Raw genomic sequence first — 23,021 nt, 5'->3', positions numbered from 1 at the left:
GATTATGGTTATAAAAAGTCTTAGAATATTAAATTTTCAGGTTTGAATACATGAAATACAAAAACAAAATTAGATCGCCTTTCGCGCTCGCATTATTTATTGGCTTTATGACAATCATATCTATCTTGTTTGTAAAAATAAAGTCAAGATGTACTTAAAACTTCAGGCTTTGTAGGATCGACTACCCCTAATAAACCAACAAAAATCAGTTTATAGTGGCCCGGATCGGGGGAAATATGAATGAATTTTTTTCCGCCCCCCCCCCCTCCCCCCTATTGGCGAAAGCTGGATCCGCCTCTGCACCCGGAACATGCTGGAATTCGATCGCGCAAACAATAGAACACAATTGCCGTGTTTACACCTGATCGGCTTTTGGTTCTGAACCAAAAGCCGATCAAGTGTAAACACGGTAAATGTTGTTTACCTCAATCCATGGTAAGATCGAGCGCGCGACTGTTGTGCATTTTAAACTCACATTGTCACATTACGAAAATTAATACTGTGGGTTGTGCTTCGCCTCACGATGTCGGAAGAGCGTAGTCGAGTTATTTTGTGGACGACACCCCGAGGTTCATCCACGGTGTTTGCCTTGTCGATGAGTCACGTACCCGAGATCGAAATGTGGATGGAGCCTTTCGGGTATGCCGGCATCGCTGCACTCAACGCGAAGATCGAAGAAAGGACGGTTCTTCCCATGGACCATAAAGGCAACGAACAGCTCTTCGAGAAAGTTGCCCGACATGTCAGCGTGGCAATGGACAGACCCTTCGTCCCCGCGACGCTCTCGTAAGTATTACAATATCCAGTCTCGTTCTCAGATCGAGGGGGGGGGGGGGGTGGTTGATGGGTAGGCCTGGGGGGGGGGGCACTGATAGCATGTATCCCTTACTCGTATATGGATGTTCCTATTCAAACTGGACAAATCATCCTCTATATCTATTCCTGATTGTTGATCTTAATCAAATTACGGGGCCGGGTTGAAAAGAGCTTGCTTTTCTTTCTCCGGTCTCCCGGTCCGCTCTTTTCCCTTTTCTTCCTATTTCCCCCTTTTCACTTCTTGAAAAATCAAAGTAAACGAAGTAGGGCCTACAGTCCCTGAATGCAATTTGAAAAACGCTGCCATGTTTTTATATAACCAACACTATTCTAAACAATAACAGAAAATATACGAAAGTGGCATAGCGAATTTGATTGTGGGATCACATTTATTATTTTCACTAATATGCATGCATGCTGTACGGATACAATATGAATGTCTGATATGCGATATAACAACTACGGGTGGCTTCGAGGTATTTTGATAGGGGAGGGTGGCCTGAATAAAATGTGGTGTAACGTTTTTTTATTATTATTATTATTTCACAAACCAGAGGGGTGCCTCTCAGACATTGTGTTTGGAATAGAATACACAGTTATTATGGAAGTTAGCGAGACATGCATCACTAAATTATTTAATACAAATTGCATGTTTATCGTCAGTACTTTTTTTGAAAAATATCCGAGTATTGTTTGGGTTCACTCTCTGGTCGCAAGGGAAAAATAAAAGCTAACGGTCTGAAGTTCATCGATGAATTTAGCTCACCAAAGAGCTTGACTGGACTTTAATAAGCATGACGCTGAACAGTAATCGAAATCGCATGTACATGGAGAAAGAAAGAGGGGCGGGTGGGAGGGAGACAGTGCGAGTTGTGAAGTTTAATATTTTAGTAGAAACACTGTTTATTTTTATTGCGGCTTTCCTTTTATTCGTTTACAAAACAAACTTTATTGATTTCTGCTCCCATGCATACAGGTACCAGAGCGTTAAAGAACGGCTCGAACGGACAACTGCAAAACACGTCTTTGTCAAGGATATGGCCTACGGGATGCCTGATGGCGACGTTACTCGGTATATACCAAGCGGCTACAGGCACTCGTTCCTTATTCGTAGCCCCCATCTGGTATATCCTGGCGTCCACAAGATGTATTACCCCCATTTCAAAGCCATTAACCGGTTACTCCCTGACGAAAAGGACGAAGCTAGCTTTGACGTCAGGAACCACAACGAGCTAGGAATACACGAAAATTACTTTAAGGAGTTGCATGACCTGTGGCGCTATATCCTCATAGAGGTTGACCCGAAGGCAGTTGTCCTTGACTCGTCCGACCTGCTCAACGATCCGGGTCGCGTTCTTCCCCGATGGTGTGAGGCAGTGGGGCTGCCTTTCAATGCTTCAATGCTATCATGGCCGAAACCAGAGGTGCAAGAAATTGGGAAGTGGAACTGGGGATGCACCTGGACTGCAGAACAGGTCTCTTTAAATGCATTTTATGGAGGTGTTCTGAGAAGCACCTGTTTCAACCCTCCAAAGGTACTACCGCCAAGAGAACACCTTACCGACGATGTCATAGAAATGGCGGAAGCATCAATGCCTTTCTATAACGAAATGCATCAACACCGTATGCGTGTCGACGAAGATACTCTATCTTAACATATTTTTTACCATTCCACACGGTTCCTTCATTGAAAATCGACATAACACATATTTTCTTTTCACAGTATATAATTGAATAATCAACACAATATATATGTAACGAAATAACATATACAATATTCCATGATATTGTCATATCATTTGTTAAGAAAACACATTTTCAAAGTGTAACAAAAATGTACTTTTCCATATCATAATATTAAGATATTATTTCAGACATAATATGATTATGTTTTGCATTCTTATCTTTGATATATTCCAATAACAATGTGACAATGCAATCAGACCCGTCAGAGCACTCCCAACTTTCCTTGATGAAAGTAGTCACAGGAAATACCGTCAATAGTGAGTATAGGCCTATACAAATTCTTCTGCAGTGATGTAAAAGTTGGCGCCATTTACATAGCGCATATGCCTATAGACTCCTTTTCCTCGGACAATGTTCTACTATTTGGTGCTTTAATGAAACTAATGATAATAATAGCTGTATATTTACCCAGGGTAGCCACTTCAGTTCCGGTTCAGTTTCGAAAACTGTTCTCCCAGCGGGCCCTGCTATTATTATTACCCCGGCTAAAAATCTGAATCAGTATTTTCTAATGTTAATAGATAACTCATATTGATTTCCGGAGGATTTTTTAAATCAAATATTTAACGAAAATAAAAAGTGAGATGTTTAACTCTCAGTCAAAAAGAAAAAAACATGATTAATGTCTTCTTCATTCAATATTACAATTTAAGCACAAATTACTATTGATTATTTTCCACTTATGAAGTTTTTTTCCGAAGTAAATTATATAGTAATTTGAAAAATTAATTCACGAATATCGTCAATCTCTCTCTCTAAAAAAGTTTGAAAACATGTGACCTAACAATATCGACACTGAAGCTGCTAACCCGGCAAATTGACAGTGTACATTTACATCTATTGCACAACAAAATAATTTTGTGATATTGTGTATTGCTTAAATCGTGATATAAAACGTTTAAAAATCCTCGATTGCAAGTTTTTGTGGTACACTGTAAAAACTGTGGTGTTAAAGCTGACACCAGTTGGTGTTAATATAGGACCACACCCTGAGGTGTTAAAATTAGACCCTAGAGATTGAACATAACACCAAAGAGTGTAAATGTAACAACAATAGGTGTTGTAATAACACCTATAGGTGTTAAACTAACACCTATAGGTGTTAAACTAACACTGTCAATTTAACACCGGTGTAAAATAACTGGTGTGGTCCTCTATGTACACCGGTTAACACCACAATAGTTGCTGTGTAGGAGTAAATTTTGTGTATATTGATCGGACTATTATACCGTATGAGTAAAAAAAATAAAACCTCACAAATCTCCAATTTAAGGAATAAATATATCATGAACACATAATTCTTATATATGGCCTGAAAGAGTATGTTCTCCATAATAGTTTGTTTATCGAGAACAATTTTTCCAAACCATTGGAAAAAGTCTAAAGTCCTTCCTATTTATAAATCCGGTATTAAACAGAAAATCTCCAAATAACTTCCGTCCTGTTTCAATTCTACCCACTGTATCAAAACTACTTGAAAGATATTCGCTCAGCGGCAATTGATTGCATTTTTAGAAAATGACAAACTCTTATCTGAAGTTCAGTTTTGGTTTAGGAGTAAACACCCCACCTTAACTTCTTTAGTTAAAATTACAGATCAGTAGATGTACGCTGCAGATCAGGGGAATACTGGGACAGTGTTTATTGACTTTTAAAAAGCATTCGATTGCGTTGACCCCCCTCTGTGCTTTAAGTATGGGAAACAGAAAATATCAACATATTGTTTACATCGTATGTTTCTTTTTTATTATGTTCTTTCCCCATGTTTTTACGATTAAGAAAACTATTTCACCTAGAATTTATTTGTACATAAATTCAACTGATCCAGAGAAATTGTTAGTAAAGAATTCATCTATGCAATATGAACAGTATTCAATCTCTTGTTTTCAAGTGTACTCGTTCGTAAATTCTGTACGTTCGAAAAAGCCTCTGCGGAGGTGTTGCGAAAACGCCCAATCATGTAGATCCAGATGATCGAGTTGACTAATCTGTGCCGTTTGCTCTTTTTTCATAGCGCCATCCATCGACGAGATTATGTACACACTCCTGTAAATAAAAAAAATCCCCATGCAGGATGAGAATAAAATGTACTTATTAAGTACATTTTATTTCTTTAAATTAATACAACATGCCTTTAATGACCAAGGAAGTTGTAGTCTTAGCATCCAGTGTCCAAGATGATTGTAATCGCAAACTATACTCTCGAAATGCAAAGGAGCTAATCTGGTCCCTATTTACACTCCTCTCAGAGTGACATGGGGGACCAGTCCTGATGGAATGAAATTTCAATTTTTCAAGAGTGAATTTCTATCTTTTTGGAGTGAAAGTGCGCATCCTTTCTTACACTTTCACTCCAAAAAAAGTAAAAATTCACTCTTAAAAGATTGAAATCTCATTCCATCAGGACTGGCCCCTCATCTCACTCTTGAGAGGAGTGCATGTGATTAGGGACCAGATTAGCTCCTTTGCATTTAGAAAGTAGGTCGCAGCAATCTTTTTGGTTTGGATGCTCTTGATATAGGGTCTCCTTAAAAATCTAATCGGACTATTTGCTTATTGGACTGAATCGAACCAGTATTTTGCGCTTGTAATGCAAACACGGAGATTATATTCCAAGTACGAATTCCAAGTTCAAGGTCATTGAATCATTTTACAATTATTATAGAGGCATGCATTACCAACCTAGAGGGCTAAGGTCCATTGGGAGGCCATCCACGAAAATGAGTAAACAAGAAGACACATAAAGATGAGTAAACAAAAAAAGAGAAAACTGCCTAGTTTATTTATGAAGTTTACGTGTGGGTGGGGGTGTCATTGTGCCCTTTAAGTAGTAGAGTGCATCAAATTACCTAGCTAAGGGAGTTTTTGGAATGAATCCACTTGCTTATTTTTTACAATTATTGGAAATTTGGAAATGTTCCTTTTTCAATTTTATTCTGGGGGGATATGAAATCCCCTCCCCCCAAAAAAAATGTAATCGCATTCTGTATTTCAGACAAAAAAAAGAAATCACTATCAGAAAAGGACGGGGGGTCCCCAACTCCGTAAATATCAATTCTCTTTTAATTAGCTCCCTATTCACTCCCACTTTACAGTTGCCTGTGATACATCCTGCCAAAATTATAAGAGCACCCCCCCCCCCCATCTACCGACCGGATGAACCGGTTCAAAAACCGGTTGAAAATATTAACGATCAGCAGGTAAATAGCATTATTATTGCGCACATTGCCTGAGATGCAGTTTACAACTGGTGGCTGTGCATTCGCCTACGTCCTACAGATAAACTTACCCTCAGATCTCTGATTAACAATGGAAAATGAATTTTCATCTACCGAAAATGGGGTAGATTTTTTACATGGAAAGCTTCTGTCGAAGACAAGCAATGGAGAATGTGAAAAACAACCTCTTTTAGTCTCAGACAAAGGTGAGTTAACTGAAATAGATGGTTTCAACTATATTAAATATTTTGTCGGCTTGTACAGGAGATTATGTGCGTTGATAATAATAATAATAATGATAATAATGATAATGATGATGATAATAATAATAATAATAATAATAATGAGACTTATAAAGCGCCAAATCCACTCTGTAGAGTGCTCAAGGCGCATAAGGAGCTAAGAGTTCAATAAAAAAGTTTTTAGAAGATTTTTGAAGGTCTCGACAGAGGTACATTTTTTATGTCTTCAGGAAGGCTGGTCCATAAAGTGGGACATGCGAAAGCCAATGATCTTTCCCCCAAGTTTTTTTAACTTTGGGAATAACAAGGTAGTCAGAAGTGGATGAGCGCAAATTAGACCTACTTGGTCTGTAGTAATTGATAAATGAAAGACTGTATTGTGGTGCTGATCCAAGAATACTATGAAAAGCAAGCAACATAATCCGATCGGTTAGTCTAAAGCTAAATGATAAAAATTACATTTTCCATGGACTAATCCGAATACAAATAGTGGAAGAAATTGATCCTTTACTCCAGTATATTATCCGATTATAAACCAGTTACGATGTCCCAAACAGCCTATAAGATTCATGTCACCTCTTGCTACTCATATATTTCAGTAACATAATCAATTTATTTCGTATATCCTGATTAAAGACGAATTCCAATTATCAATTTAGTTTGTCGTATAAAAAATCGATCATTCATTATTATTTTCAATCAGTATTGATTCTTAAATATCCATGTAATCTGCATACTTGTTTATCAAATTGAATATGCCACAAAATATTTCACCAAGTTAATGTCATGCCATAGGCCCCCAAAAATGTTAACGACCAAAAAAAAAAAGGGGGAGAAAAAAAAGAAACGGAATGGAAAATTGGTGACGAAGTTGTTTTGGGGGCATTATGTCTAAATCAATTTAAAATTTATTTTTGAAAAGTTCAAGTTTTTGCCAACTCGCCTCGCTCGCAGCTTTTTTTTGGTCATTATCCCAAACGCTATGTCTGGCTCCCTCAAATTGAAATATGAAGTCTAAATGAAAATATTTAAAAAAAAATGCCCATTACCCAACTTATGTATTATTATATTGCCGCAATCTCAAATTAGCTGCTATTATCATGAATTAAAATGAGAAACCATAATGGATCACTTTGTACCTTGTTCCCCAACAAAATATTTACTATTTTCGATCTCAACCCCAAATTATGCGCAGTCACATCACACTCCCCATATTTCATAAAGTATTTTATTCTTAAAGGAAGCCTGTGAATTTCATTTAATACAATTCGCATTTCAGGGATAGTTGGAAGGGGAAACAAGGATGGATCAATCGAGTATACTTGAGACCATGGATGACAGTCCTATGGGACAGTGGGGGGGGGGGGCGTACCTCCTTCGATTTTAGGGTTGTCTCGTAAAATATGCCCCATGTTTTCTGTTTCTTTTAGGTATTATTTTTTTTCTCTCTCTCTTTCTTTTTTTTTCCTTTGGTAACATCCGGGGGTAACATATTGATATTAAAACAAATTGACAATACTTTATTTAAGTTTAAGTTATTAAGTAAGTAATAAATTGTAATTGGGCAACCCCCGACAATAAGGAAACTATAAATTACAAGCTCTGCTTTTTTAACAGTTTACCCTTCGTATCCTCATCTTATTGATTATCTGTTTCCAATCCATGTTATAACCATTGTCATAGTTATATTGAATTATTGTGACGTATTCAATTATTAATATTAATGACTTGTTGTTTTTTATGGACGTTACATTCCATTCAATATTTTGTGAGATATGAAAATGAACCAGAACTGAACTGAAACTAAAGGGAATGAAAAATCGCACGAAATCCTCGTGCTTTCCGGAGACTAAAAATTATGTATTCATATTGATGCGCAAGAATAGATATTTGTGTGAAATAACCGAAAAGCCTATGTTATTTTTCAGATCCTGGCAGAAAACCAAGATGGTCTACCAGATACTTTGTGGCTGTGATGGCATGCATTGGATTCGGCTGTTCCTACGGAATGAGGGTTAACATGAGTGTCGCTATAATCGCAATGGCCAACAGTAGTTATAGCACCGATTATAACCTCAACTCATCAACAGAACTTTGCCCACAACATGGTGATTACTATGGCAACGAAACAAGTGGCGAAAGCAAGGTAGATCTATAAGCGTCTCTATTCCTAATGACAATGGTGTCACCTTACGATAAGTGTCGTAAGTCCTTTCTTTTTTTTCAATTTCTTTGCATCCATGACGTCATTGTGAACTCCACTTCTGTATTAATATTTGACGTAAGGGTAATCTTCTATTAATGAAAAAAAAAAAATTCACATTCAGCGATGAAGTCTGACGTTTGAAAAAACAAAAAACAAGCAAATGTTCCCAGAGAATTAAGTATTCATGCTAATGACTTTGCTGACGAGTGAGCCCGGCGAGAGAGTGGTTTCCCATACGGCGGCCGTACGGCGTGTCGAAAACACCCGTTTTATTCATTTGTATACAAACCATCTATACTATATTTTGTAGCTGGTACAAAAAATGTAAAAAAAAAAAAAAAAAACCGGCTGTTTTCGACTCGCCGCGTACGGCCGCCGTAAGGTAAATATGACTGAGGTATAGGGATGAGGGTAGCAATCGGCCTTTTCACACATGAATCTTGAATCATCATTGTAATGATGATTGTAATTCGTCTTTAGAATCATCGGACCTTAGATTTAGTACCGTAATTTGAGTGAAACTTAACTGGAATTCACCTCCGGAGTAGAATTTTAAATCGTGATTGTGATTAGCGTTCGTGATTCTAGTTTGGTTTCACACGTGCTAAAATTCGTCATTAGCCTTATTATTCACTGGTATCATAATTCAAATTACGATATTTTTTTCACCGTGTGAAAGGGCGGAATGTAAAGGCAGATCGCTCCAAATGAATCATCCTTCATTCTTCTCTTGTCTGAACGCTACTCGTTATCTCGCATGGTTTTTATGACATTATGAAAGCATAATAATGTGTGAACGGGGCGATACCAACCAAATGAAGTGGATAATTTCCTATCTATGAGAAACATTCAGACTGTAATTAAGGCATTCGAGCTCATTTGTTTTTCTTTGTTCTCATGAAGATTCTTGGTCATAAAGGTTTCCATCTTTATCGTAAAATCCTTTTAGACGTTGTAAATTTTCATGTTTTTTTCCCCGGCAATTCTTTTTAAAACAAGCTAATCTGAACTGCATGCACAAGAAGTTTCATAGCACCAATGTTCCCCAAAACACTGCATTATCGGAATGAACTATATTAGTAAAAGGCGAGAATTATTTATATTAAAATCACGTATTAAAAAAAAAGTATCGCACACATCTAAATATCATTATAATCTATGGTTCATATAAACAAAAACTTCAACCAATAAATTTAACGGTCCACGAAATTACATAAAACCCTTGTAACTATCGGATAATCGTAGACTAATTATTGAGTTAGAAAACTTGCTCTCAAAAGAAGTAACTAATTATTTTTTTATGATTGAACAATGGACCATTATCTGTTCGCTTGTTTTTATGAAGCGCCGTTTGTACCAATATTATATAGATCAATTATTTGTTATATAATCATTATTTATTAAATAATAACAATTATTTATATATAATTTACATTTTATTTGTAAATAATTACTATTATATAAAATAACCTTTCTAATTATTTATATATAATTCCAAGTCATACTTCATTATTTGTAAATAATAATATTTCGACATTCCATTATTCATAAATAATGAAAATCAAATAATCATTAATTAAATGGAATGTCGAACTATTATTATTTACAAATAACGAAGCATGACTTGGAATTATATATAAATAATTAGAAATGTTATTTTATATAATAGTAATTATTTACAAATAAAATGTAAATCATATATAAATAATTTTTATTGTTTAATAAATAATGATTATATAACATATAATTGTTCTATATAATATTGGTACAAACGGCGTCTCATAAGTTTTACTGACTTCGAATTTAACAGGAGGGCGAGTTTCCTTGGGATGCCCATACACAGGAGCTCATTCTGGCGGCTTATTTTTACGGTTTCGTTCTTCTTCAAGTACCCGCGGGTATCCTATCCGACAAATACCCAAAGTCCTGCCCCTGGATATACGGCGTTGGAATATTCATATCGGCCATCGGTTCCTTGCTTACACCGCTGGCTGCCTATCACAGTGTGACTGCGATATTCGTCACCCGGTTCATATGCGGATTGGCTGAGGTATGTTCAAACCGGATAATCGGGGAGGGGGGGGGGGGTAGGAACGACCACCCGTCCGTAGTCTGCAGACGTATAGGCATACCCTTGGTTTTCGCATTGTGCATAATGCAGATTGTGAAGTAGTGAGACTAGATTTTTTTCTCCAAAATCCTTCTGATTCCTATTGAAATCCTTCATTCATATTAATATTCATATATCAAAAGAGGAAGACCATAATATTTCGATATAAAAGTATACCAAAACATCATTATCATAACAAAGTATTGACCTCATGAATACAATATCTGTTCGTGTACTACATTGTAATTACAATGCTCCATTGTAGAATTTCGAAAATTGGAATGCACTCTTAATTTTTATGATAAGAAATTCATTTCTTATCTATTTTTAGATAACAAATTCATTTTTTTTCTATTTGTGATTAGATCGGATATCATAACTCTCTTATTTTGCTTTACACCTTTTGACTCTTTAAATAACATTTGGAGGATGTTACCATCTCCTCCTCTTCTCCTGCAATGAGTTATCGACTTTATTTTAAATTCGCGGGTTCACACAATCAAAGGATATCGTTGTGGACTGAACTTGACTTCATAAGATGTTTGAATCTCTTAAAGATTTAGAATCTGAACGCTATGGAAGTGCATTTCAAATCATTTATAGTAATCAAAGCGCCGATTTTAATGGTAATTGATATTATGGGGTATACAAACGTATCATGTTAATGAAATGTGTGAAATCTAAGGTACTATTAAAAGTAATTAAGGAATCTTGCCCCTTTTGAATAACGTTCTCAGGTACCCGACATAATGGTATATATTCATGTTTATACCCCTCTTATGAATATTAATGAGTATTCTAGATAAACGATTGGTCAATTCGTGATCATGTGATAAAAAACACACCTTTATATCGTTAAGTCTATAGTTCCATACAAACCAGATATCATTATTATTGACAAGGTTTGATGAGTTCAGTTCATTCACAGTGTATGAGTCATTTTTTATGTAGATAATTGGGAGTAATAAGTGCATTTTTAGTACGTTTGTATAAATTAGATTTTCATATTTATTCAAATAAACCTTTATATTGTATATAGAGTGGATCCTATCCATCGATGTACTCGTTTATGTCGCGCTGGTCTCCTTCTGCCGATCGAAGCATTCTCCTTGCGATAACTTACTCAGGTAAAGGAATAATGGAAAATCTGGGGGCCGTCTTACCAAGAGTTGCGATTGATCCGATCAACTGGCAACTGCAACTATGGAAAGCCAACAAAGTCAATATCGAAATTGCTCGTCTGTTTCAGATAGATTCTAGATTCTAGGTATGATGTACACTCATACTGCCACTGATGTTTTGACAATTCAGTGTGCTTCTCTTTGTTTAAAAATGGACATTGTGAAAATTTCCTGCAAAAAAATATGATGTGGATGGATTTCCATATTATAGTTGAGGTTGATCGGATCAATCCTATAACTCTTTGTAAGACTAGGTCCTGGAATCGTGTCAACCTGTCAGGCCGGGGTAGTCTGCAGGCACAGACCCTATAAAACTTTGAATAAGTTGGCCTCAACCCGCAAGAAGAGCACAAATTTCAATGACCTTCTGTACGCAAGTCATCGCCGGGCATTTTTAGGCGCCATATCCAGACCATTTATACCTAGAGTTAAGGAAGGGGTGGGGTGCACATCAAACTATAGGGGTGAAAAGGTGGACTCGGATAATTTCTGGGAATAACAATATAAAAAAAAATGAAAATGGGGTATTGCATAGTTTAATACACAACAAAGCAATTTCTTCCCTTTCTTTTTTTCTTCCTGTTCTGTCGCCGTTCCCCCTTTTTTTTTTCCAGTTCGTCACTTTGACAAAATGAAGTATACAAATATCACAGGAGAACGATATAATCAAATTACCTTGAATAAAGTCCTGTTGAAGTACATCCCTTGTTTGGAGTATTTTATGAGATTTATCATCAGATTTGTAGAATGGAAAAACAAAAGCAGCAATTTTTAACGGTCTATGCCTTAAAATGTGTTGAAAATTACTTTATTTGCTTCCTCTTGGGTTGTTGGCCTTGCATCGAGATGTAACCGATATCGGGCCAGGGCTGAGGCAAAGATCTTAACCCTGGACTTCGTTTTGTTATTATTTCCGATTTTCAGCAATGCCATGAGCCAACAGATCTCGTCAGGTTAATAAATGATCTTAACTTTTGTTTTTATTTTGTTTTTATTTGATTTTATTTTATTTCTGCATTCACATCATTATCAGAATTTCAAAATATACAATATGAAAAGGTATCATATAAAAAAAAACTATAGTAATGGAGGTAAAATAAGCTGCGGAAATATCGTTATCAATTCTCCTTCTGCTTGCATCAAAATAGTTTTGACGTTACAACTTTATATAACCTTGAATTATTCTCAAGTAGTCTGCTTCGCGTCCAGATTCAACCGATCTTGCAAAGTTAATGATAAATTATATTAACACTCTAAGTTTGGCCTTATTCCGTTTCGATATAATTCAGATCTTCTGCCTGCATAAAAATCGCATTGAAGTTGGACTATATATTTTGAATTATTTGTAAGTTTTATGTATTGCAACATGTTTCAACCGATCTCGTAGAGGAAATAGATGATCTTAGAACTTTATATTTGATTTATTTGATCTATCTGATTTGATCTTACTGATAAAATCTCAAGTTATAGTATAATTTGCATTATTTTTCTAGGTTTTCTGATTTGCTCCAATTTCACCCGATCTCGCAAAGTTGATAAATAAAATTCAAGCTTAAAGCTTGACCTGACTCTGTTTATTATCGGTAAACCTGCTTGCCTCAAAATTGAATTTTAAGTTTTAATTAGACTTTATTTCCATTTTCAGAACATTTTTTTTCTGATTCACCTTCTAATTCAAATAATCAAAAATTATTTGGCAAAGAAGGAAATTAATGTTCTCGCGGTGTCGATGCTCAATCTCACGATCTCCATAATTTTACTTAAAATTTATTTATTCATTTTTAAGGGGGGAGGTTGTTTTTAAATAATTCATGTCCTGAGGATCCATCTCTGAAAGGAAATCAATGCTGAATCAACATAAACTTGGGCTTGCTTTGCTTACCTGTTCAAGGTCTTTCGCTTGACCACAAATTGTGATTAAACCAAACTCCAGAAAGAATGTGTTTTGTTCCATCGTGAACTTTACTGTGTATTTGTTTGTTAAAGATCCCCCAGTCACACAATGATGTGACCCAATTCAAGAAGGAAGTTACTGTCATTGAAACAAGAACTTCACCGTGTTATATGTGTGTTTTCTGTTCAATGTCTACCCACCTGGCCACATTGAACAAAGCTCCAGGAGGAAATGAATGTCACTGGAACACGAACTTGACCCTGTTTTTTTGTTTGTTTCTGTTCAAGGTCTACCACTCGGCAATGTTTTGATTCAACCAATCTCCGGTGTCTTGGCTGAATCGTCGTATGGATGGCCGTCATCTTTTTACCTGATGGGTAAGACATTGAAATCGTGGTCTTAGTCGTGTAGTAATCGTAGTGATCGTATCAGATCGTAGAATGTCAGTCGTGGCAACTGTATTCGCTATCAGCTATGAAAAGCCAATCGTGGCGGTCACAACGGATCGCACGATAATCGTGACAATGGAAACGAGGTTTCAAAGAGCTTAGATCCAAGAATCAAATTTACCACCTTTCGACCGAACTCATAACTATACGTTATAGCACTGAATAAATCGAACACAAAAATGAGAAATACTTATCGAAAAAATATTTGGAAGTAGGCAACATTTCCTCCATATGATTAGAAAAAAACCCAGTGGTGGGAATATATATATATATATATATATATATATATATATATATATATATTATTATTATTATTATTATTTTTATCATCATTATTAATGATGGTACAATGATAATTTCAATAGTTATAAAAATTTATATAAAACAAAAACGATTAAATTACTATACCTTTATGCTATCATATTTAACCTTGTGTATTGTATACTTACGGTCCCGATGAAGATTCACAGAGATCGAAAGCTTGACAACCAATAAAGGAGTACTTTTGAAGCTACGACCGTCTCATAGTTATGTGTGGATGGGTGTGTGTGTGTAAGGATGAGGGTGTGTGTGTGTGTGAGGGTGATAGGGTGGGTGTGTGTGTGTGAAGAGTAGATGATGGTCAAGAATGAAGCAGAGTAATACACTGTTGCAAAGCTTTCGGCCCCGGTCTTCTTTAGTTCTTATTTGCTAAATAAAACAATAGAGCAAATTATAGAATATTAAAGTAACAGAACAAGCATGTTTAACAAATGTGAGAAATCATTCTTGACCATCATCTACTCTTCACACATATATCATAAAAATGGTCAGACCGATTGGTGCAAATATTCACGCCCCTCTCGCTATATATGTGTGTGTATGTATATATAAATTATATAACGGTATGAGTTCTGCCTGTTGCATGACCACATATGCAAAATGCTCGTAATAAGTATGCTACAAAGAATGACTCTGTATTGATATGGAAACTAAAATATTAATATTGGTTTATATAATATAACACATATTTCGTCACAATTCAATCTATATTGGGGCACATATTATGTAACAAGGGTTATTTTCCACCAATCGGGTAATTTAGCCTGACCACTTTAAAATGTTTCTCCACCAATGATTTGTGTTTAGGCCTATAGGAAAAGCTTCAGAGAGATCAATGATTTTTGTTGTCGATAATGATAAACTCATTTCATTGAAACTGACTCGCTTCGTTTAGACTCTTTCTATAAGTCTTGTTTTGATTTTTTTGATAATATTGATGATTAATTTATCAATCTTAATTTATCCCCGATATTTAAGGCGTATTAGGTATCGTATGGTTCATCTTTTGGGCACTTTTCGTCTATGACTCCCCCAATTCCCATCCAAGCATGAACCCGGAAGAGAAAGCATACATCATCCGTGACCTTGAACTTTGGAAAAAGGTATTTCCATCTTTCACCACGTCCACGGGGATAGTTACATGCTTCACAATATCTCTTTTTGTCGAATATCATTATACTTTTTCATCATCAATGGACTTATAGATGGCCTACCGGAAAACATACGACGCAGTCCATTCTGAAAATCTGCCTTTTTCCCAATTTTTGCTATTTGATTAAGAAGCCTTGCACACATAATTGTTTTCATTTCTGTGACGAAACGAAATGTTGGTGAGAAACTTTACACACTTTACCCTTTATCTAATCTAATTTTTGTATCCACATTACCTTCTGAGGAACAGCTCAACTTAAGCGCTCATGTTAGATATTATCAGTTTTTTTATCAAATTATCTTTTGTAAAGATGTTAAAGAAAACGGCTCTTTTAGCGATAAATTTTACCATGCTAAAGAATAATTATATAGCCTTCATCGATGAAAGGCTATTTTTTTTATTCGAAAATGAATGAGACACTTTTTTGAATTCGCCTTTGGCTCACCAACACTTTGATTCAAATCTGATCCATCTTATATCATATATTTCACCAAAGTACCGTATATCTGTTCTTTATCTTACTTCCTCCTTTCTTCTTTTCTTCATCAGACTCGACATAAACTTTGAAAGATATTGATGTGCAAATCTATAGCATTATTCATCACGGTTTCTTTCTCCATTGAAATCAACGGATGATAGTATATATAGGGATCTTATCTTATTGAATTATGAAAAACCCTCATATTTTGAATGTTTTGATTCATTCCTGACACATAAAGCCACCCACCTCGTATCCATGGTTACACATCCTCACCTCACCTCCGGTTGCGGCTGTTCTTGTTGCTGATTTTGCCATCTTGTGGATCCTGCATTCTTTAACAACCAATCTACCGATATTTCTGAGCGAAGCTCTTAGATTTGACGTTATTAAAGTAAGTTCAAGTGGAACCGAGCTCGGAGGCAAGGAGTTCTATAACACACAGATAATCTTGTATGATTGTGTGTGTGTGTCGATTTGATTTGCAGATTCTTTTTTTTTCTGTACCAAAATATGTCAAAATTAAATGTTCATGAACATATATTTGTTTATGTATGTGTATGTGTGCCGGTGTGTTGGCTGTGTGTGTGTGCATGGGTGTATAATGTACTTTTTTTCATTGTATGTACGTGGAATCTTCATGTAAAATGGATTAGGAAACAATTATATTTTTTCTGCAAATGATTCATTATTAATGACATGTATTATTAGGTTACATAGAGGGTGGGGGCCGAGCTCAAAATTATATTTTTAAGGTATTTTATTCCATCATTATTTGCTTCAGTTTTATGGTAAATATTTTTGTATTTTCTTGTTGATTATAAATGAAGATTTGTCAATTTTATTGTATATATCTTGAATTCATTTGAATGAAATCCTTAATAAGAACATGTTGGAAAAAGTGTTGGTGTGAGTGTGAACGTTTTACATTTTACTCGTCAACCGTGGACGTCCCCGGTTCGGTGGGCCTCATGATGTGCACAGGGATATTATAACTTTTACAAATATATCAAAAGTATTTTTTCGAATTTCGGGTTAAGATTCATTTTAACTGGAAATATCTTGATGACTGTTGAGAACAAATTATGTTTTGCTGGGAATCGATTTTAAGACTACAAATCAACCTGTTGAACCTTACATGGTCAAGGATCCGGGACACTATATGTAGTTATAGGGTCTTAAGCTTATGCTGTTCGTGTTAGTCGCATACTGATTTTCATTCTGGATTAATCTATCAACGATGCTAATCATTGTTGCAGTTATAATAATCATGAAACAATGAGAAGAAATTATCCGATCGATTAAAATATTCTAATATGAGAAAAAGCTTTCCTTTTTTAATTAAATAAACATGAGTTCGCACTATTCACACTATCATGAATAAGTATTACCTGTAAAAAAAATACAGAGCGAGCGTATGAACTACGAATAGATTTGCTTTAAAGGTCAAGTCCACCCAAGAAAAATGTTGATTTAATAAATAGAGCAAAAATCAAACTAGTATAACGCTGAAAATTTCATCAATATCGGATGTAAAATAAGAAAGTTATGACATTTTAAAGTTCCGCTTGTTTTTCACAAAACAGTGATATGCACAATATGTTCAGTGTCATGAAAGAGACAGTCGCTGATGTCCTTCGTTAATTTTTTTTTTACTTAAAAAAATATTTCATTTTTACATATTTGACAATAAAGACCAACTTGACTGAACCATACTGTATTAACCGATGCTAGTTCCACAGGTTCAGGGAGGAATTAATTGTTGTTTCACTTGACAATGAGGAGAAAATTAGAATATTTCATATTTCATATAATAAAATACAAAAAAATAGCTAAGCTTGTTTAATTTTTCTCTTTTTATTCGAATCAATAATTGTTTTTTGGAGTGGACTTGTCCTTTGATACCAGCCAAATGTTTCCCGTTATCATGTTGATCGCTGGTGTAATCTTCCAGATAAAAAAAAACCGTGTATTTATTATCTGTATTTATGGCAGCAATGAAAACGTAAGTAGATATTGCATAATCGAATCTATGATATATGGATATCTATAAAAGACGGATATTGTTTTATTGTCAATGGTTTACGGCAATATTCGATAAGATTTTGATCTCAATAAACAGGTGATTGCATTCTGTCAAATAAAATTTATGAGGGGAGTTTCTTCATGCTGTTAGTACGTACATTTATACAATGGAGCTATAAAACACAGATAATAATAATAATAGCTCTACGTTTATACTCTGTAAAATAAGGGTTACCCACACTGCAAAAACTCTGGTGTTGATTTAACACCAGCCCGAAATCTATATATGTCCACACCAGAGAAGTATTGAAACAACACCAGTTTGAAATCAAAGCGATGCTGTTTTAATACTAATTGGTGTTGTACAAACACCTATCTGGTGTTAGACCAAATCTAAACTGGTGTTGTTTAACACTTCGCTGGTGTGGACATATATAGATTCCGGGCTGGTGTTAAATCAACACCAGCGTTTTTGCAGTGTAGTATTGAGTAAATAGAGTGAACATCCCTTTGTGCTGGGTAAAATGACTCCAAACGATGTGCAAAGCTTTACGCAGTGTTGTGTAAAAACACCTATTAAACCGGCTCTTTAACTGTAATTTACACAACAAATATGCATGTCCCCATTTCACACAATATTGTGTAAATTAGTTACTCAACATTGATCAAGAGTGTTAGGAACGTGTTTTACAAGCGATTTGAATATTGCCAACTATAAGTGGGGAATAAATGTAATTCTCAACTGTGTTTAATCGCATCAGCTGATGATGAAGCAATACAGCTATATAGACTTTGTAGAATAAACAAAACAATCTTCAGCGAAAGTATTAAGTACAATCTTAGTTTTTAAATAGAAAATCCTTGCCTCTATTTGGGACAATACATTTCGCTCCCCGTATACCAGGTATAGTTCCCAAGTCGGATTATTCATTCGTTCAGTAACAATTTTCAAGCAAGTTCATGACACCCCCTCGATAACCATGCAGGTCCTATAAAAGGTAAATATTGGCAAAAAATATACCGAGAGATGATTCAATCCATAATAAAATGTACAATTCATGTTTACTAAAATCTATAGTAATCGTGTACTAAGCTTTCTGTATATTTAAATTCAGAGTGCGGGAAGCCACCCCCCACTCACCTCTTGGCGGAGCTTCAGTTGTAACATTTAGGAAAATATCTACCCCGCCCCCAGCATCACTGCCCCTCTCTCGCTCTCCCCATCTATAATTATGCACCATATCCCCCTCCCTAGCCCTCTATATTCCCGTTAACCATTTCTACGATAGCACAACAAATATTTGCTGGCGACTCTCTCCCCCCACCGCTCGATTTTCAATGCCACCTCCTATTTCATTTTCATATTAAACATTCATTTTCAACTACTATAATCGCAAGACTATCACCCCGTCCTGCTTTTTACCAACGCCCCCCCCCCCCCCCGATTCACACACCAAATATGTTCTCATCGTACTTCTTCAAATAAAATATAATAATATTCAAACATTTTGTTACTTGTTCCCTCAATTTGCAGGTTGGGGCCCTTTCAGCATGTCCGTACGTCGCCCTTTTTATTCTCTTGTTAGGAGGCGGTTTTCTAGCTGACTTCTTGATTTCTAAAACCAATCTTTCTAGAACTCTAATCAGAAAACTAATGACCTCTCTAGGTAAAGTTTTTAGTAACATATTAGTACCCAATTTCACGTTATTTTTAGCCCCTTTAAAAAGTGCCCAAACCTTGTTTCGAAAATAGGCTCACGTCTGATTTGTTGCTAAAAGAAATAAGGGATAACGTCACATAGATAGAATCGCGTTTTCTCTCCTTCTCTCTTGCAATGTCACTTCTGTTAAAGAGAGAGAGAATATATAAATATTTTTCAGTGCAAGGCAGCCCCAAACCAAAGCTATTGAATATTCATTGAGAACAAATGATAATACTCTCAAATTGTATTCAAAATAGGAGTATTTCGAAAAAAATGTTTTTTTTTTCTTAAATATCACTCAAATTTTACTTCCTTTTTAGTATGGAGTTTCTAACAAAATTTCAAATTTTGAATGTTTGCAAATGTTTTCCAAGGTCCTAAAACAAATTTTATTTTTCTTTGATAATAGTTTTCAAAGCTCAGTGTGTGAAAAAAATAGTCTGTTGTGACTTCTTGCTTATTATTTTAGATGGAATAACTATTAAAGATTAATTAATTAATTATTATTTAACTTTTACGATTAATTTCAACAGGACTGGTCTCCTCCGCTGTGTTTATGGTGGCATCTGGATACACAGGCTGTAACGGTGCTGCCACCGTGACGACGCTCTCTCTCGGTCTAGCTTCGACAGGATTTGTCTACTCTGGAGCGTCCCTCACGCAGATGGAGTTTGCGGCACCCTACGCTGGAATGGTAACGGCCATCACGAACACTTTTGCGAACACGCCTGGGTTTTTGGCGCCGTTGATCGCGGGTGTTGTCACTGAAAATCAGGTGAGAAGGGAAAGATGGTGCACCTGGGGGCTGGGAAAATAATTTTGGCACGCGAGTGAAACAGAGGGGGGGATAAGGAGGAGTGGGCGTGGCAGAGCAAGAAGCGACAGTAAAATAAAGGGGTAAAGGGGTACGTAGGCCTTGTAACAACCGATAATATCGTTGCGACGCATAATGTAACGTGGCCTATGTCGTTGTGGGGGCGTGGGTATGTGTGGTTCCGATTTTTTCCCTTATTCCAATTTTAATCGCCTAAAATCAACCTTCAGAATATGATGCCTCATACTATACAAATTTACCTCTCTCTTTCCCTCTCTCTGCCCTGCTCACTTTTCTCTTCCATTCCTTATTCTTTATAACCACTTTCCTCTTGTACTCCTTCCCCTTTCTAATTTCGTTTCTTTCTTTAATTTCTTGTCTTTTTCCTTCTCTCCTTCACATTCTTTATTGTTTTTCATTTTTTGTATTCCCTTTGTCTCCTCCTTCTTCATCTCCACATATTCTTTTTTCTTCTTCTTCTTCTTCGTCTTCTCCTGATTCTTCTTCTTTTTCCTCCTCTTCTTTGTCCACTAATCTTCTTTTCTCCTACTCTTCACCTTCTTCTTTCTCCTCCTCGTTCTCCTCTCTTTTTCTTCTACTGGCTTCCTCCTCCTCTTCCTCTTCTTCCATGTCTTCGTCTACTTTCTCCTTCCTCTTCTCTTTCTTCACCCTTTTCTCTTTCTTTCTTCTGCCTTTCTCTTCTTCCCTTTCCTTCATCATACACAGGCCGACATGCTCGGATGGCGCACGATGTATTGGATCGCTTTTGGAATCGCCATCTTTGCCGAGATATTCATTCTTTTCTTCTGCTCCTCCAAACCACAGTCTTGGGCCATGATAGGTGAAGATGGACAGAAAACGAGCGGATACGACGGAATAAAGTGAAATACTGACTTACCTGGCACCCGTAGCTGAAAGAATGGCAACTATTGTAACTTTTACCATTGTTGTTAATTACCATGGAAACGGAAAACTTGACTGTGATTGGCTGCTGAGTCATGTAATACCCCGTTCCCTCCGTCATGTGATCCGTTACGAACGCCACGATTGGGCTTTCGTAACTGACCCATTGTGAAATTTTTCCTACGATATATACGATTGCCTCGACTGATCCGATACGACCTTATACGATCTGATACGATCATTACGAATACCCCAAGATTAAAACCACCGTTTCAATCCGATTTACGACTGGCCTTTCGTAGCTGATCGCGAAAATTTTTGAGTCATTCAAAATATTTTTACGATCAATACGATTGCTACGGTCACCACGATCATGGGCGGAAATCTGTCCCCAAAGGTAGGGGGACCAGGGCCTGGAAAATTTGACAAGCAAAAAAAAAAAAGGTTTTCACCAAAAATGTAAGCTCATTTAATCCAAAATACATGTATTATTTCGATTGTGAAGTGATGTATTTTTCCCCATCATAAAATACCAAAAATAGTAGGGGGACATTTGATATTGTGTCCCCCTGCTATTTTTGGTAGGGGGGACCCCCCTGGGATTTCCGCCCATGAACACGATTACTCTACAATTAAGACCACGGTTTCAATCGTGTCGCGAATTGTGGCAGTGGGAACTAGGTATTAGCCGTCCATTTTATTACAGTCGAAATGATTGCAACGACTGACGTCAAGATCTGATACGATCACTACGCTTACTCTGCGATCTAGACCACGGTTTCCATCATGGCGCGAATCGTGGCAGTGGGAACTAAGTATCACGATGATAGTTGCCATCATGCCAAAGTTGCCACAGTTGAAACAGGCACCTGGGGAGCTTTTTATCAACATTTTCTTTCCACAAAATTTAGTTGTCAGGTCTGACAACTTTCCTTGATTATGATTGGCTGAGAGGCACTGTTACCATAGTAACTGCCGGATAAAACAGTACTTGTCGGATGAAACGTCTGACAGGTCCTTTCATGAAACACTCCCTTTGTGCTGACATGTTACTTTTATTAGGGTATATATCCACTCTTGAATTATCTAAATACATAAATGTAAAAAAAGTAGTGGTTAAAACTATTGCATTGAATTCAAATTCGATGGATTCACTTGTTTATACTATCAATATCAACTCTTATCGAGGCTACATTATGTCGGCCTACTTTTAGATTCCTTTCATGAAAAAACAAATCTTTAATGGGCATATGCTCTAGCGTTTTCTTTTTTTTTATTCATATTCCGGTTGTTTGACCTGGATTTGTTTTTACATCCTGTATTTGTAATATTATTGTTTACCGCCGACGTTCTGAGTGCATTAATGGATTAAAAAGAAGGAGAAGGTAACAATTACGCATCAACATTCAATTCACTTCCCCTGACTGTCAATTATTGCCGCAGCAATCCAAATACTGATTCAAATAATGCATCATTTTGTGTGCTTGGTATAGACATTACGGCATAGGCGGATCCAGAGGGGGGGGCCGAGGGGCCCGGGCCCCCCTATTGGCGGAGCAAAAAAAAGGAAAGAAAGAAAAAAAGGGGGGAAAGGAGGGAAAAGAGAGGAGAAAAAGAAGAGGAGGAAGACGAGTGAATGAAATAAGATGAGAGGAAGACTTGGAAAATAAAAAGAAGCTTTCATGTCACTATATAAAATTTTCGCTTCCCCTTCGCGCTCGCAAATTTTAATTTATCAGGTACCTATTACTTTCGTGTATTC

At 36.3% G+C, this 23,021-nt stretch overlaps 2 protein-coding genes across 2 annotated transcripts; both read left to right on the top strand.

The window, feature by feature from the left end:
- Window positions 1-301: 301 nt before the first annotated feature.
- On the top strand, window positions 302-4,420 carry LOC129256544 (uncharacterized). Its single transcript, XM_054894721.2, has 2 exons — window positions 302-786; window positions 1,793-4,420. The coding sequence occupies exons 1-2, from the start codon at window positions 524-526 to the stop codon at window positions 2,469-2,471; spliced, it is 942 nt and encodes a 313-aa protein (XP_054750696.2). The 5' UTR covers window positions 302-523; the 3' UTR covers window positions 2,472-4,420.
- A 1,351-nt stretch (window positions 4,421-5,771) lies between these two features.
- Window positions 5,772-22,817, top strand: LOC129256545 (sialin-like). Its single transcript, XM_064096344.1, has 10 exons — window positions 5,772-5,986; window positions 7,951-8,168; window positions 10,039-10,278; window positions 11,378-11,465; window positions 13,701-13,790; window positions 15,162-15,286; window positions 16,056-16,208; window positions 19,374-19,506; window positions 20,076-20,317; window positions 21,083-22,817. Exons 1-10 carry the CDS (start codon window positions 5,872-5,874, stop codon window positions 21,239-21,241), a joined length of 1,563 nt encoding a protein of 520 aa, XP_063952414.1. The 5' UTR covers window positions 5,772-5,871; the 3' UTR covers window positions 21,242-22,817.
- Window positions 22,818-23,021: the final 204 nt, after the last annotated feature.

Source organism: Lytechinus pictus, chromosome 3 (assembly GCF_037042905.1).
Source record: "Lytechinus pictus isolate F3 Inbred chromosome 3, Lp3.0, whole genome shotgun sequence".
Classification (NCBI taxonomy): Eukaryota; Metazoa; Echinodermata; class Echinoidea; order Temnopleuroida; family Toxopneustidae; genus Lytechinus; species Lytechinus pictus.
The sequence above is the reverse complement of the archived record's forward strand: the minus strand, read 5'-3'. Positions and strand labels throughout refer to the sequence as shown.